The sequence below is a fragment of the Oryzias latipes genome, chromosome 19, assembly GCF_053564925.1.
Source record: "Oryzias latipes strain Hd-rR chromosome 19, Olatipes_Hd-rR_3.1".
NCBI lineage: Eukaryota > Metazoa > Chordata > Actinopteri > Beloniformes > Adrianichthyidae > Oryzias > Oryzias latipes.
The window spans coordinates 2,821,167-2,836,785 of NC_136255.1; the positions used below are offsets into that span (position 1 = coordinate 2,821,167).

Genomic DNA, 15,619 nt, shown 5'->3' on the forward strand with positions numbered 1-15,619 from the left:
CAGGGGAGCATACATATTACATGCATTTTACATAAAAACATTCAGGTTTCTACAACTTTCATATAAACATACAGCTTTCTGGTTAAGACTTCTGGAGATGTTACTGAGATACATTTCAATTTGTTTGATTAACACGGGGGAAAAAGATGAATATGAAGAAAATTTGCATTTATTAATATAAAATTTGCCAAATATAATAATAGGATTAATTATGAGTTTTTTTATTTGAGTCCAAGTTTTTATTATGAAAGCCAAAAATGATATATTCAAACAGAGTAAAGTTGGGGTGAATATGATTTCTAATAATTTGTAAACACTTTTTCCAAAAAAATGCAATTTCAGAACAATTCCAAAAAAGATGGTTAATTGTTTCTGGATGTTCTTTGCAAAAGGTACAGTTAGGATCAGTTGTTTTGATGTATCTTAGCATGAATTGATTAGTGGGGTAAATTTTGTGAATTCTGTTATTATCCTACATTTTTGGGTCACACTCCAGCCTTTCCTCCAAATACTATCGGAACAAAACGTCTCCAGTCGTTTTTGGAATATGGTACAGAAATGACATCCCTTTGAAACAACACACGTATTTGTGTTGTTGCTCTTGTGGGTAGGGGTAAAACAGATTTTTCCTGTGGCGGTGTCAGTTGCATCCATAGAGGGCATTTCTTCATTCATTAACCGCATCAGCACGCGCTCACCGGTGCGGTTATCGTGACGTCATTATATCATCACCAGATAATTGGTCTCACGCGTCGAGTGCTGCTGTTTGGGTTCATCTGGTCACGCGCGGGCGTTTCCAGGTCTGAGATCCTGTGACCCCAGCAGGGGGGGGGGGTCCTACATCAGGATGGGGGAGTCCCGGCTCCTGGTGGAGGAGCTGCTGGCGCTCATCCTGCAGAGGGTCCAGTTGGAGGACAGCGCGGCGCGCGTGGAGCGAGGTAAGGCGGTCACGGGGCGCGCGTGGAGCGAGGTGAGGCCTTCACATAGGGAGCGCTTGGAGCCAGGTGAGGCGGTCACGGGGCGCTGCTGCTCTGCTGAGTCGGGAGAAAAGCCGCGTGGACGTGGGCTGGACCCGTTGAAGCGGCGGACTGTCGGTCAGGGCGGGAAGAGGAGCCTTAGAACCTTTTTAGAACCCAACACACGGAAGAATAAAACATCTGATTGTTGGCGTCAGTGGATCTAAATGCTGAGTTTGATTAAAAATTGAAACAAAACAAACAAGAAATACAAGAACTTGAAGGCTGCTAAATCAATTAAACCTCTCATAAGGTCATATTATAGAATATTACAGTGACCATATTAACGTGTAGATTCCCACCCTAATGAAACACCAGTGGATTAAAGAAAACATTCATTTATTGAATAAATGTTTTTACAGGTTGGTTGGCTCAAAGTATTTGACAGTGAGCTCTGTAGCTTTGGGATTTTCCAGCTGAAGCCCATGCAGGTACATGTGGTTTGGATGTGCAAACAAACAGGTAATTTGTGGGAAAACACAAGCACATAATGATCTGAGCATGAGTGAGGAGAGACTTCTAGCCAGGACAGTTTTTATGTCATCATAATAAAGCCACGTGCACATGTGTTTGTTTCCTTCCATGAGTGCACAGACAGATCTACAGACGGTGAAACAGGGCTAACATTTCCCAGCTCTCACAGTCAATCTCATCAATCAAAGAGGAATTTGCTAAAAGTTTTTCCTGACCTCACGTTTTCTTAAATTCAGAGTGATGTGAGGATGTTTGATCACATGACTGATGTTGAGCCTTTTGAAAATGAGGAGCCTCATTCTTCACCCATCAGCATGCTGTTTCCCTCTCCATGGGTGAAGATGAATGCTGTCTGGCTGTTATCATTAGTATTTCATTTTGGTTCAGTTTCCTACAGAGGCAGGCGTCACTTGCGGTCGCATTTCGGGGATTCCTAGTTATTTTATTGGTCAGAGAGGAGCGCGCTGATTGGCTGACAGGAGAAAGTGCTGATTGTTTGATCAGTTAAGACAGAATCTTCTCGCCTAAAGCAGCTTGTAGTTTCTGTAGTGTAGTGTTTTTTTGTGATGTTACAGCTTTGACTTGTATTTTACACATACACACATTTCTGCAGCCACAAACCTTTTTTTTAATTTTTTTTCTGCACCTTTTAATAAAAGGTTGGTTGGTGTTTCTAAAACACAATTATTCTGCAGATGCATGCTGTTTTTTCACAAAAGCCCAAATCTTGTTTGCAGATGCTGAATGTGTTTAGACTTGGGACATGCAGTATTTCTTTCGCCTTAGCTTAGATAAAACAACCTATTAAGACAAAAGGGACACATTTCTATTGATGACATCATTTATAAGGACAGCAGAAATGTGTACCTAAAAAGCAGACAAATTGCATTTTTAGGGAAAAATGACATTGATCTCATCTATAATGTCTATAGGATAGAACAGGGCTGCCCAGTCCTAGTCCTGGACATCTACCACCATGCTTGTTCTACTTTGCCTTTTGATGGTTCCTCTATGTGTTCCAGAATTCATTGAAATGCTGAGGAACTTTGAGGCTGTGAGGAAGACGTGGCTCCACTCCGAGCTGGAGCTGAAAAAGTACAAAGAGCTGCTGGTGAAGTCGGATGTGGCCAAGGCTGCTCTGGAGGTCAAACTGAAGCACGCCCGCAACCAGCTGGATGTGGAGATGAAGAAGAGGCACAAGGTCGAGACAGACTACCAGTATCTGGTGAGAGTCACTGCAAGAGGAAGAGGAGGGAGAAAAGTGTGGAGAAACGCTGGTAAACTCATCACATGGAGATGATTTTAGCGGTGCGTTGAACTTGAGTGTGAGCTGGTCTGACAGTCTGAAAAGGGGAACCCTCCTTTTGGACTTTGTCGGTTCCTGGCAGGTCCCTGAACCTCAGACGGTCCTGCCATCACATGCCATCACATGCCTGCTTCAGCTGAGGGTTCAGTTTCAGGTTAACGTGGTGAAGCGGCAGATACTATGAAAGGATCTTTTCTCTGAAGATGTTTCTTTGTTTCTGATGTTTCTTTCTTTCTCTGTGCAGCAGAGGCAGATGCAGCTGATGTGCGACATCCTGGTCCATGACAGCAAGTCCAGCTCCTGCCTGAACGACGAACAGCGCTCTCTGCTGGCCACGTTTGAGCGCCGAGGAGCCAACGCCACTCTGCAGAGAAGCAGCAAACGGTGAGCTGCCGGGCTGCAGGATGAGGTTTGGGTCCCACTGTCGGTTTAATCATAAATAAGACTGCTAGATCAGAATATGATCAGAGTGGGACTTTAAAGATGGCGGGAAGGAGGAGTCTGCTGAGGTTTGCTGGAGGCGCCAACATTTCTGCCGTTTGGGGGGGAAAAAGTAACGGGCACACGCTTGGAACCGTTGGAGATTTAGGTCTCACTGCTTCTGACTTTCACTGCTTCCCAAGCTGAAACAAGTCTGTGATGTTTTGGTCTCAGGCTGTCGGTCATTGATGAATCGTCATTCCTGTCCCACTCCGACATCAGCTACGACCGCACCGACGACGACGTGGTACGCACACGCTTGTACACACACGCTCGTACGCTCTCTGCACCAATCAAATGATGGGGGGAGGATGTTTTGAATGGGTCTCTCTTCTTGTAGGACCTGGACACGACCGTGATCAAGCCTCTGAGGTCTCGAGCTCGCGAGAGAAGGGTGCGTTTCTTTAGACTTCTTGAGTTTCAACAGCGACTGAAGAAGTATCACCTTTAGTTTTCCACAGGTCCACAACACAGCCTTCCTTATCGTTGTGTCAACATAATCAATACTTATTATAAACTATAAGTAAAATTACAGCAAACACAATACTATAGTCTAAGAATGATGAAATGAAGCATTAAGAGCGCCTATAAGAGGGATTTCTTTATTTGACCCCTCCAGCGATCTTCCATGTGTCCGACTGTTGGGGCTCCAGTTGGGAAGCGATCCAGAGGTGGAAACGGTTCTTCTGAGCTGCTGGAGAGAAAAACTATAGATGAGGTAAAACGCCTAAAGACGCTTCAGATGGGTGCTCGTGTTTGTTTCTGAACAGTTCAGAGCCGCACCAGATTCCCCTTCTTCACATCCGACTGTCCACTGCAACAGTTTAGAGGTTAAAGCACGGCAGAATCACGGTGACATGTCATCAAAGAAGGTCTTTTCTTCATAGAAATAATGTGAACAACTGGACCAGAGTTGGTCTTATTGGTTCCTCTGATCTGGTGATGTTTATCAAAAACAATTCACAGATAAACTTGGCAGAGACTCGAGAGGTAAACAGCATGGCATTATGGGTAAGCTCACAGTCCAGGCAGACTTGGATTGTGTCCATATTCTTTCACTTCTCACTACTTGCTGCATTAAATCGAGTGTCCAAATCTACAAGTCCAAAATTTCCCAGAGGTCTCAGCGAAAAACAAGATTGCATCAACATTCACTGGATTAGCAGATACTGTAGTCCAAATATAGAAAAAAAGTATTTTAATCATTTTAAAAACCATCCAAGTTTTCATTATCAGATTACAGTAAATAGTCTTTTGTCAAATATTAGTTTTTTACTTCAGTAAATTGGTGACAAAAGTAGTGAGCGTGCATGACTTTTAAAAACCGGGGCACTCAACAGTTTTTTAGTAGTTGGGGTGCACTCTGTAGGGACGCCACAACTGTCAATCCAAAACCATGAACGGAATTGTGGGGAAAGTGTCTTTACTGCAAACATTAGGTTTTTATGTGTTAAATTTAAGGATTTCTTTCATTTCATCACACCAGGCTTAGCATCAAACCACTGATGGGGTTCCCTTCCACGTTACTCGCTTATTAGCAGATAAAAAATGATTGTTTTTGTTGCTGTTTTGCACACAATTCAGTTGTCGAACCGAAACAAAAGCGTGACCCAAAAGTCGAGATTAGAACCGAATCCTGGGGAAAGTGAATGGTTGCATCCCCATCAGACACAACCTTAGAGCTCAGAGGCGCCCTCTACTGGATGTTTGCTGCTTCAGGAGGTGGAGACCATAGTGAAGGCTTCCATGACGACCGTGGACTCCGGTGGTCAGCTCCACATGAAACTTGGAATCACGCAGGAGAGCCCGGACAAGCCGACGCGCTCCATCACCCAGGAATGTGCCGTCTCCCTGGGGGGTGGAGGGGCAGGAGAAGGTCAGTTTTACACAAAAACCCCACCAGAGGTCTGCTTCATCACATCAGTAGAGTTCTACCTTCTGCTCTTAAATGGCCTACATGATGATTTTCTTAAGCCTTTCAGAGTAAAATGTATCCATATACGTGATCATAATCACCTTTGGCGCACTAAAAAAAGAATTAAAAAAAGAAAATGAAATGAGTTGTTTTCAGCTCATTTTCCTTCACAGAAGTAAGACGACTCAATCTCTGAGGCTCCGCCTTTCTCTCCTTGTGGGCGTCACCCATTTCATGACCATGTATTTCATTTCTGCAGCGTTTCTGCGTTTCTCCCACGAAAACAAGCCGATCACCGCCAGCTCCACTGAAAAAAGTGTGTGTGTTATCCTGGGGGCCGGGCTGGCAGCGCAGACTCTTCCTGGAAGGGGCGGTTCCTCACTTTGTGATGTCACAATGTGAGAAACCACTCGAATTTGTGGATTGGGAGGGGCTGGTGCTCAGAGCAGGTTTTTAGAGGAACACACAAAATGTGTGAACGGATCAAAATACAACTTGGGGGTTGTTCATAGTCAGGAATAAACATTATAATATATTTAAAAAACAAAAAGTTGAATTTTTTTATTTATTTTTTTGCACGATATAGGTACATTTAGGATAAAAAAAAAAAACTTTTTTGAGATCTGACTTGGATGTAATGCATCCCCAAACTCTGAGTTCTGATTATTCAGGATGAGGACGTTTAATAGCAGCATTTTCCTTTTTTGGTATGGAAGGAAACCAAATGAATGTGGTTTGAGGTAGGCTCAGTACAAAAACGCGTGAACATCCAGATCCTTCTGGATGCACATGGGAACCCTCAGAACCACATTGACCTGAAGTGCTTCATTGATTTTTCAGACCAAACCTCTGTGTGGCTTCACTGTGATAACACCACGGTCCAGCTCCAGGCGGAAGGACAACAGCGAGACCTGACGGCCCACAGAGTCCAGAAGACACTCAGACACATCTTCCTGTCTAAAACGGTGAGCTTGTAGACCAAACATGTAACCCCAGAACAGTGCTTCTCCCTTGACCTGGTAACCAGCGTCGTCCTTCCAGGTGATCCGGCCCGAGACGTGTGTGCCGTGTGGAAAGAGGATCCGCTTTGGGAAGATGGCAGTGAAATGCAGGAGCTGCCGTGTGGTCGCCCATCCAGAATGCAAACAGAAGCTGAGCGTTAGCTGCTCAGCTGGCAGCCCGGTGACAGGAAGTGCAGCTCAGATGGTGCCAGTATGTTTCTGCTCTGAAGTCTGTGCTCGAACAGCAGCAGCAGCAATAGTGTGGCAGGTTGTTTATCAGAGGAAAAGGGAACGCAGATATCATGTTGATTTATAAATGTTTTTTTTCTTCTGGTCTCTGCTGCATTCTGGGAGCTCACAGTAAATTCTCCTTTTTTGGGGTGGAGTTTCTCTGAGGGGCAACAGCTTTCTGGTCCTGAGGTTAAACGTTTAGCTTCCTCTCGTTCAGGGAACGTTCCTCACTAACATAAACATCTCTTTTCTCCCTCAAACTATCTAAACCTTTACTGTTGGAGCTCCTTGGTTACTACCAAACCAAGTACTATGGCTTCTGAGATCCAGACTCTCCACCAGCAGCAGGGACACTGAGGAGGACAGGATTACTTTCTGACAGGATTTAGTAATGAGGTTGGGCGGAGCTCTGGGGAGTCATCTTCTCCTTCTGCTGGAAAGCTAAACTGCAGAGCTGCAGTTAGTTGCACTTCAGTGTTTGAGGTTCAGGCCTATGACGGCTGCTGTGGGGCTTGAACAGGTGCTGGGGGTGTGATTGCTGCTGATTGCTGCTGATTGCTGACCACTGGCCTGAACTCTAGTTCTAAGCGGTGTGTTTTAGCTGCGACGTTCTCACAGCTGGTTGGTCTGCATTAATGGAACTGTGCTTCTGTCCAGGATTCATTGGAGAGGTTTGCTCCACCCACCCACCCCAGAGTTCCTCAGCTGATTGTGGATTGTGTGGCTGAGATTGAGAGGAGGGGCCTTCAGGAGGTGAGGTCTTCCGTTTTTTTTCCGATGGTGGCTGCAGAACGATGAAGACATTGTTGAGGATCAGTTGGTTGTTGGTGTCCAGAGCTCCATCAGTGCTGTCTGGATTTTTTTTAATGCGGTTATCTGATCTGAGACCAGTTCTGTTGTCATGGTTGTTTTGAGTTGAATGTCTGGGGGGGAGGCTGTCTTTAATCCTCTACCTTTGTCTCAGAGGGGTCTGTACAGAGTTCCTGGAGGTGAGCGTCTTGTGAAGGAGCTGAGAGATCGCTTTCTTCAGGGGAAGTCGGCTCTGGTGCTCAGCAAGGTCCAAGACATCCATGTGGTCTGTGGACTCCTGAAGGATTTTCTGAGAAAGCTGAAGGAACCTCTGATCACATTCAGGCTTCACAAAGCGTTCATGGAAGTTTCAGGTTGGAAGAATGACCCAAATCGCTTCACCAGGGCTGGCCAACCTTGGTCCTCAGAGCCACAGCCCTGTGGTGGCTTGCTGCTGATTAGCCGACTCGAGTGATTCCACCTCCTGACTGACTGAAAACAACCGATCTAGGTTTTCAGCTTCTAGCAGTCCAGGCAGAGCTGGAAAATGGGTGGGCTGTGGCTCTTGAGGAACAGGGTTGGCCAGCCCTGCCTGCCTCCACCGGTGTGGAAGCAGCCGGAGGGCCCTGAGGTGAGCTCCTGACATGTCTGTTTCAGAGCTTACCGATGAAGACAGGAGCTGGACTGTCCTGTGTCAGACTGTGGCTGAGCTCCCAAAGGCCAACAGGGACACTCTGGCGTTCCTCATGCTTCATCTGCACAAGTAATGGACCGAGCCAAACCCCCTTTTCTCCTGAGAGTTTGGGTGTTGACATGGAAGTCTCTGGGTTCTCTCTGGTGTTTAGAGTGATGAGGAGTCCACAGTGCCAGATGGACCAGAACAATTTGGCCCGGGTATTTGGACCTACTATAGTAGGCCATGGCATGTCTGAGCCATCTCCATCAACCATCATGAGAGACACCAACGTTCAGCCCAAGGTTTGAATCGGCGTCGCTGCTGGACTGCGGTTGAGCCCAGCTTTTGTGACATGGATTCTGCTCTCAGGTTATATGCCGCCTGTTGTCCCTTCCTGAAGACTTTTGGAGGCGTATCCTCATGGATCATGGCGTCCGAATGGATGAGATCCCGCCTGTGTGCTCAAACCAAGGTCAGGATGAAGGACATGGTGAGTTCCTGCCTTTCAGATGACGTGTCGATGTTGGTGTCAGTAGAGGGGGGAGACCGTCTTACACCTCAAAATAACCCACTTTTCAATACTTGGTCAGGTTCTTATTCCAGTTGTCATCTGGCGGCGGTTCTTTGCAGGTCGATTGTTTAAGCCGCTGACGTCTCCAGAATTAAGCAGCTGCTACAAGACGTCCAGCGTGGGATCGGTGCGAGGCAGGATCTTAAACCCAAGGACTGCTGTCCCCGACACGTAAGACCACAGCAGCCATTTAATGTCCGTGTGGAGAGTATGGATCCAAAACAGGAACCGGCCAGTCCTGTTCACATTTCTGCTTCTCTAAAAGGAAGTAGGACCATGTTGATGGTACAGAGTTTGATGTGAGGTCGAACCAACGGTAGAAACTGGATTTGCTGAACTGCTTTGCTTCTTTTACGCTGATGCTTGTGGGGCTTAAGCAGAGGCTATGAATGGCTTCTTGGTAGTAATCGTCTGGGATTGGAAAGACTCCCATGAGGTTACCTCCATGAACTGTGCCGGTGTTATGCAACATCTGTATTTTAAGGGTTTGAGCGTGCTGAAGAGGGCAAGCAGGCAGAATTTGGACATGAGAGCGGTTTCTAACCAATCAGAAACCCCATGATCCATCTTGGAGTTTTTTCCTATCTGGTTCTAAGCCACAGTAGCTGTGTTTCCATTACCTATGAAATTGGACAAATTGGATTTGCGATAATAAATGTGCTTAATGGAAACTTGGTAGGAACTGCACAGGCGCTGCACAGCGGGCGCCACCAGAGGTCCCACAGCGTCACTCAGCTCATCAAGAGTTGAGCCTGTCAAGTGGAATCGTTTGATCCACGGCTCCTCTGAAAAATCCCGATTTCCCAAAATGGCTTCATCTGTAGCCCCTCCCATGTGTCAGAAGCTCGCCGCTCCATGGCCTGAAGAAGACGCCGACGTCTCCTTTGATAGATGAAGAGCGCTAACGCCAGAAATGTGAATAGATTTTATCAAAAAGGAAAATGAGTCCAACTGCTTACTTGTTAAAACTAAATGGAAACGAAATGAAAAAACAGATTTGATTTTCTTTATAAACCTAAAAAAAAGCTTTTTTAGGAAATAATTGATTTGGTATTTTTTAATGTTTTTATATGGATTTTAATGCCATAATTTAACTTTTCTTAAATTATGCAATTGATTTTTTTTTTTTGCGGAATTGCAAAGCATCTGCAATGAAATATATTTTCATTTAAAAAGTGTTTAATAATTTCACACATTTAATTCATAATTTCTGTCAGAAAATCAAAAATCTGTGTTGACATTTCCAAAGTATCCTGGTCCTCCAAACTGCTGCAGGAAGACTAAAGATGTGAAGGTTTAGTGTTCTGGACTTTTCCAGGTTGAACGTGCTGACTGTTCTTCTTCAGGTCCTGCTTTGCTTTAAAATCTTTGTATTTGTAATTCTTTGAGATTTAAAAAAATCCTTTGTTTTATGTTTAAGTAAACAGAGGGTTTGCTTCAACTAATGGGGGTGTTTTGTCTGTAGTCTGAGTCGCAGGCTTCCAGCTCAGCTGGAGGTTTGTTCTAATATTTATTCTGTTGCTGAAGCGTGACTGATCTGTTTTCTGTCCTCAGAGGTCCAATGGATTCAACAAGGAAGTTTTTCACATCCCCCAGCTGAAAACCTTGCATCATTCTACACATTCTGAAACAGTTTGGTCGGATGTTGGGCTGTAAAAAAATGATAGAAAATTATAATATTGTGGATTGTTTTTTAAAAAAAAGAACTTGAAATAAAATATGTTGTTTTTTGGGTAAATTATGCTTTTTGCATTCTGTTATTTGTGTGATCAGATCTAAGATTAATGCAAGAAAAACCTGTTGGAAATCAACCAATCGTAGCTCTCTGCAGGGGCAGGGAGGTTGCTGGAGTTTTTCCAGTTACTCTTGGCTGAAAGCCCCCCCCCCTCCGCGGATGGACATCCATTCTGGGGGTAGCAACACCTTCCTATTATTATAGGTTGAGATTTATCATGAACCAAAAAAAATAAATCATGACCTTTGAACTTCAAGATCTTCCACTGCTCCTAGTAAGTCTGTGACCTACTCTTTACCACAGCTTCAAGCATCACATATTTCAGGATAGACGGGTAATAGTATCAAGGTGATACTTCCACATGATGGGCTCACTGCAGTGCATCTTACTTATTGGAGCCAAAACCAAAAAATTCTAAAACCTTCTCAATGTGGCATCAATGTCAACGTTCTGTGGCAGAAAACACTGAATTAGCCAGTAAGTCCTTCCAAGTTCATCATTCAAGACGTCGCTGAACGGACGAGCGGCGCCGTGCCGTAGTGCCTTCAAGTCGGTAGAAGGCAGTCAGGTGTTGCAGGTGAACTCGGTGAGTCTCCAAGTGTGATGAGCTGACTTGCATCAAAACCAGGGATGTGCAGAGACCTTTGAGGGGGCAGATGTTAAGATTTAAAAAAGGACGTGGGGATTCAAGCCTTTATGAAGACACTTTTCAGGTTAACAGGCTGTCATGGTAACCCATATTTATATAAATGTAGTACTTCTCCCAAGGTTGCAAAAGCACGGTTGCTAGTAGCTGCTGTGGCAGCGAGCTTTGACCAGGCCGGCACTGAGTCAGGGTTATGGGGGGTTAGGGGTTCAGCAGGCAGGACCTTCCTTAAAGTGCTGAGGGCAGTTTCTGTTTTCAGTTTTAAGTTTGGACTTTGCACACTCTACCAACACCAAATCACGACAATGAGCCTGACAGACCTTTAGATTTCTTCTTCACGTCACAGCATTGACGCCCGATGTCTGTCTTCAGGTCATCTTCTTCCAGAAGAGTCGTGACTTTCTGTGAGCCTCTCCATTCAGGTAGCCGCCTTTTATTTCCATCTTGTGTTTGTAGCTGATTACAGATGAAACCTGTTCAGCGTGGGACCGGCTGTTTCTTCCATGTTCTGTGTGGGCTTTAACTCCCATCTCTGCTTCGTTTTCTTCAGCCTCTGTCTGCTTTTGGTTTGCAGTTTCCAACAATCTCCCTGGTTTCAGTAGAACATCTTTTTCCTCCCCTGACCTTTCACTCTCCTGTCCATCTGAGAACAAGGAACTATTACAAGGAACAGTCCGCAACGAGGACTGTTCACTCTCCTCCCCTCAGGACGGAGGTACAGGAGTGTGAAATGCAGGACCACCAGATTTAGGAACTCTTTCTTTCCCTCTGCCATCAGACTCCTTAACAGCTGACTGGAGTCTGGAAAACAAACTGCACCTTTGCTCGTCCTAATTGTTGCTATTGTCATTGTCACTTTTGCACATTTGCACTTTAAAACTGCCACTCGACATCTTGTGTTTTTGTTTTGTGTGTATGATGTGAGTGAATTGTTTTGTTCCTCTATACTCTTGGTATTTGGAGCAGACAGCAAAGAAAGAATTTCATTGTGCAGGGAAACCCGTTTCTTTACTGTGCACATGACAATAAACCCTTTGAATCTTGAATCTATTTTACATTTATTAGTTCAGACGACACCAAGGTTGTCACAGTTCACTAAAGCCAAACAAAAAACGACCATGAGAATCAAAACATATAATTGAGCTGAAATAAATACTAGAGTTTGGAAAAAAATGAAAACGTGAAAATATTTAAACAATAAAAACCAAACTGGAACAAGTGAACCCACACTGGAAACTGAAACTGACTATGGAGCAGCTATGGTACAGAGGTAGAGCGGTCGACCTCCTATTGAAACATAAGTTTGGTTTCTGCCTTGCCCACATGTGTCCATGTGTTGAAGTGTCCTTGGGCAAGACACTAAACCCCACATTCCTGGTGGTTCTAGGTTGGTGCCATTGGATGTATGTTAGGACTGTGAAACACTTTGGGTGATCAAGTAAAGCGCTAAATACGTCTCCGCCATAGAAAAACAAAGTAAAAAAACAATGAAATGGAAAAACAACAACAGTATTAACTCTGGAGAACAGCAATGAAGATGAAATTACTAATAAAAAAACCAAAACTTTTAGATGTGAAAGAACATAAGCGTTCCATGCTGCTGTTCTCTGCTATCAGCTGCTTCTGGATATTCTGCCTTTAGCCTCACTCGTCTCCTTCTTCCTTTCTTTTGACCTCCCCTCCACATGAGTCATGGCAGCGCAATGATAGAACAAGAAATAAATCTGAGGGAGGAGAACAGCTTCAGCCCCTTAAATCCCACCATCAGCTCACGACACCTGTGGCTGGTTAGGTTAGTTTTTGCATGTATATATATATATATATATATATGCACAGTCAGGACCATAAATATTTGGACAGAGACACATTCTTTCTAATTTTGTTTCTGTACATTACCACAGTGAATTTTGAATAAAACAACTCAGATGCCATTGAAGTGCAGACTTTCAGCTTTTATTCCATGGGTTGAACAAAAAGATTGCATAAAAATGTGAAAAACTAAAGCAACTTTTAAACACAATCCCTTCATTTCATGGGCTGTTAAGTAATTGGACAAATGAAATAACTGAAAACAGAATGCTCATTACTAATATTTGGTAGAAAACCCTTTGTTGGCAATGACAGCCTGAAGTCTTAAACTCATGGACATCACCAGATTCTGGGTTTTCTCCTTCTGAATGCTCTGCCAGGCCTTTACTGCAGCGGCTTTCAGTTGCTGTTTGTTTGTGGGCCTTTCTGTCTGAAGTTTAGTCTTCAACAAGTGAAATGCTGCTCAGTTGGGTTCAGATCAGGTGACTGACTTGGCCGTTCAAGAATATTCCACTTCTTTGCTTTCATAATCTCCTGAGTTGCTTTGGCTGTATGTTTTGGGTCGTTGTCCATCTGTATTATGAAACGCCGCCCAATCAGTTTGGCTGCATTCACCTGGATCTGCGCAGACAGGGCTGCATTCACCTGGATCTGCGCAGACAGTCTGTCTCTGAACACCTCAAAATTCATTGGGCTGCTTCTGTCCTGTGTCACATCATCAATAAACACTAGTGTCCCAGTGCCACTAGCAGCCATGCAGGCCCAGACCATCACACTGCCTCCACCGTGTTTTACTGATGATGGAGTGTGCTTTGGATCAGGAGCTTCTCCACGCCTTCTCCATACTTTTCTCTTGCCATCATTCTGGTAGAGGTTGATTTTGGTTTCATCTGTCCAAAGAATTTTTTCAGAACTTTTTTAGATGCTTTTTTAGCAAAGTCCAATCTAGCCTTCCTACTCTTGAGGCTTATGAGTGTCTTGCATCTTGCAGTGTTCCCTCTGGATCTACTTTCATGCAGTCTTTTATGGTAGACTTGGATATTGATCCGCCTACCTCCTGGAGAGTGTTGTTCGCTTGGTTGGCTGTTGTGAACGGGTTCCTCTTCACCGTGGAAATGATTTTTTTTTTTTTTTTTTAAACTTGTCCTGTCCAACAGCTAGGCAGACAGATGAGAGCTGAGGGCCTCTTGGGTTGGACATATTTTACTTTAACAAGAGGGGTTATTAATCTTCAGACAAACCAAAGGCATGACTGAATAAACCCCTTTTGTAATTGAGGCCAAACTTTATTAATTTCAACCATGATTGAAAATCTTTGGTGTTGGACCGGACGGAAAAGGAAAGAAGGGAAGAAGAGAGAGAGATGTTAGAGAGGGGGGGGGGTGATAGTGAGAGGGGGGGGGGGGTAAGACCATGAAGCATCATAGAGCAGACAGGTTTACTGGTTGTTTATCATTATGGTAAGGTTCAAATGTAGTACAAAAAGGGCGGGGCCTGTTCACACACACTCAAATGTTATCAACACACCTGCTAGCTGCAAAAATGTCCACATGTCAACATGTACACAAAACAGATAGTGTTCACGAACGCATACCTATGCCTTAAAACCAACTAGTGTGAAATATTTCAGTCATTCAGTCATGCAAACTATAAGTGCAAAGGTGAGCTAACACCTGTGTTCAGGTGAGTGTTTATGTTCTTCTAAAATGGATGGTGGAATGTGAAAAGAAGGAGGGAGAGTGCCCAGCCATCCCCACACCAAGACCCCCGCCGCAGCAGCAGCGGCAGCCGGAACCCCCCCAACGCCACACGTGAACCGGCAGGGAACAACCGCCCCCCGGGCGACCAAGACCGCCACCCAGGCCAGGGCCAGCAGGACCGCCGCGAGGCCCCCAGAGCCAGAGAGCAGGGAGGCGCAGAGGGAAAGAGAGCGCCGCCCCAGCCCAGCCAGGAAAGCAGCCCCCCCGCCGCGCCGGAAGAGCCCAACGCAGGGCCCCACCGGAGAAGGACGCCCACAGCCCCAGACGAGCATCGTGGAAATGATTCTGCCATCATCCACCACTGTTGTCTTCCGTGGACGTCCAGGTCTTTTTGCGTTGCTGAGTTCACCAGTGCTTTCTTTCTTTCTCAGGATGGTCCACACTGTCGATGTTGCCACTCCTAGCAGTTTCTGGTTTTTTTCTGTTTTCTCAGCTTAATGATGGCTCCTTTCACCTGCACGGAGGACTCCTTTGACCGCATGTTGTCTGTTCACAGCAAAATCTTCCAAATGCAAGCACGAGTCCTCTAATCAACTCCAGGCCTTTTATCTGCTTCACTCATAATGACATAACAAGGGAATTGCCCACACCTGCCCATGCAATAACATGGAAGTCAAGGGATTGTGTTTAAAAAATGCTTTAGTTTTTCACATTTTTATGCAATCTTTTTGTTCAACCCATGAAATAAAGGCTGAAAGTCTGCACTTCAATGGCATCTGTGGTAACGTACAGAAACCAAACCAAACATTTTTTGGTCCTGACTATGTGTATACCCCCAAAAAATAAAAATGATCATAGTTAGTCACTTGACAGATTATCAGAAAAGAAACAAATTTTGTAAAGAAGATTTGTACTTGTGGAGTTCTGTAATATTATGTTTAAGGTTCCAAACAGTGTATTATATTTAGGCTGTGTCCAGATTCCCTCCGTGTTCTCTAACCCCTAAAAGTCACTAAACATTTGTACTCACTGCTCTTAGACCTGCACTCTGCTTGACAGCTGTGCAATACCTTTCCCTGCATATTGTACTTTGTAGGTCACAAACAAGATTTGAATTTAAACAAGCACAGATGGGTAAAAAATAAAAAAACATACAAATGACCTTTAATCTTCCCCATCACAAGCAGTGCTTGAGAAAAACAGCAGTTCTTAGCTTCATGATGGTCATTATCGTCTGAGGGATTAAATCAGCCGTTTTTAAATCTTATTT

At 44.6% G+C, this 15,619-nt stretch overlaps 1 protein-coding gene across 4 annotated transcripts; it reads left to right on the forward strand.

Moving 5' to 3' along the window:
- Positions 1–696: 696 nt before the first annotated feature.
- Positions 697–10,197, forward strand: si:ch1073-416j23.1 (rac GTPase-activating protein 1). 4 transcript variants are annotated; one of them, XR_013651808.1, is made up of 16 exons: positions 697–938; positions 2,513–2,715; positions 3,041–3,180; positions 3,451–3,523; positions 3,617–3,670; positions 3,896–3,994; positions 4,996–5,152; positions 6,032–6,156; positions 6,233–6,403; positions 7,081–7,176; positions 7,388–7,586; positions 7,870–7,975; positions 8,058–8,190; positions 8,258–8,378; positions 8,479–8,630; positions 10,014–10,197. XR_013651808.1 is itself a non-coding variant. In XM_011488535.4 (16 exons), exons 1-16 carry the CDS (start codon positions 848–850, stop codon positions 10,057–10,059), a joined length of 1,926 nt encoding a protein of 641 aa, XP_011486837.1. In that variant the 5' UTR covers positions 697–847; the 3' UTR covers positions 10,060–10,197. The 4 variants fall into 4 exon arrangements, 3 of the variants coding, with proteins under 3 accessions (XP_011486837.1, XP_078794278.1, XP_078794279.1); XM_011488535.4 differs by having other exon boundaries at positions 8,519–8,630; XM_078938152.1 differs by having other exon boundaries at positions 8,258–8,360; positions 8,519–8,630.
- Positions 10,198–15,619: the final 5,422 nt, after the last annotated feature.

Coding starts and splice junctions, on each gene's coding strand:
- si:ch1073-416j23.1 (XM_011488535.4), top strand. CDS start 848: ATGGGGGAGTCCCGGCTCCTGGTGGAGGAGCTGCTGGCGCTCATCCTG. Junction 7,587..7,869: donor AGCGTTCATGGAAGTTTCAG/GTTGGAAGAATG, acceptor TGTCTGTTTCAG/AGCTTACCGATGAAGACAGG. Junction 8,191..8,257: donor ACACCAACGTTCAGCCCAAG/GTTTGAATCGGC, acceptor TTCTGCTCTCAG/GTTATATGCCGCCTGTTGTC.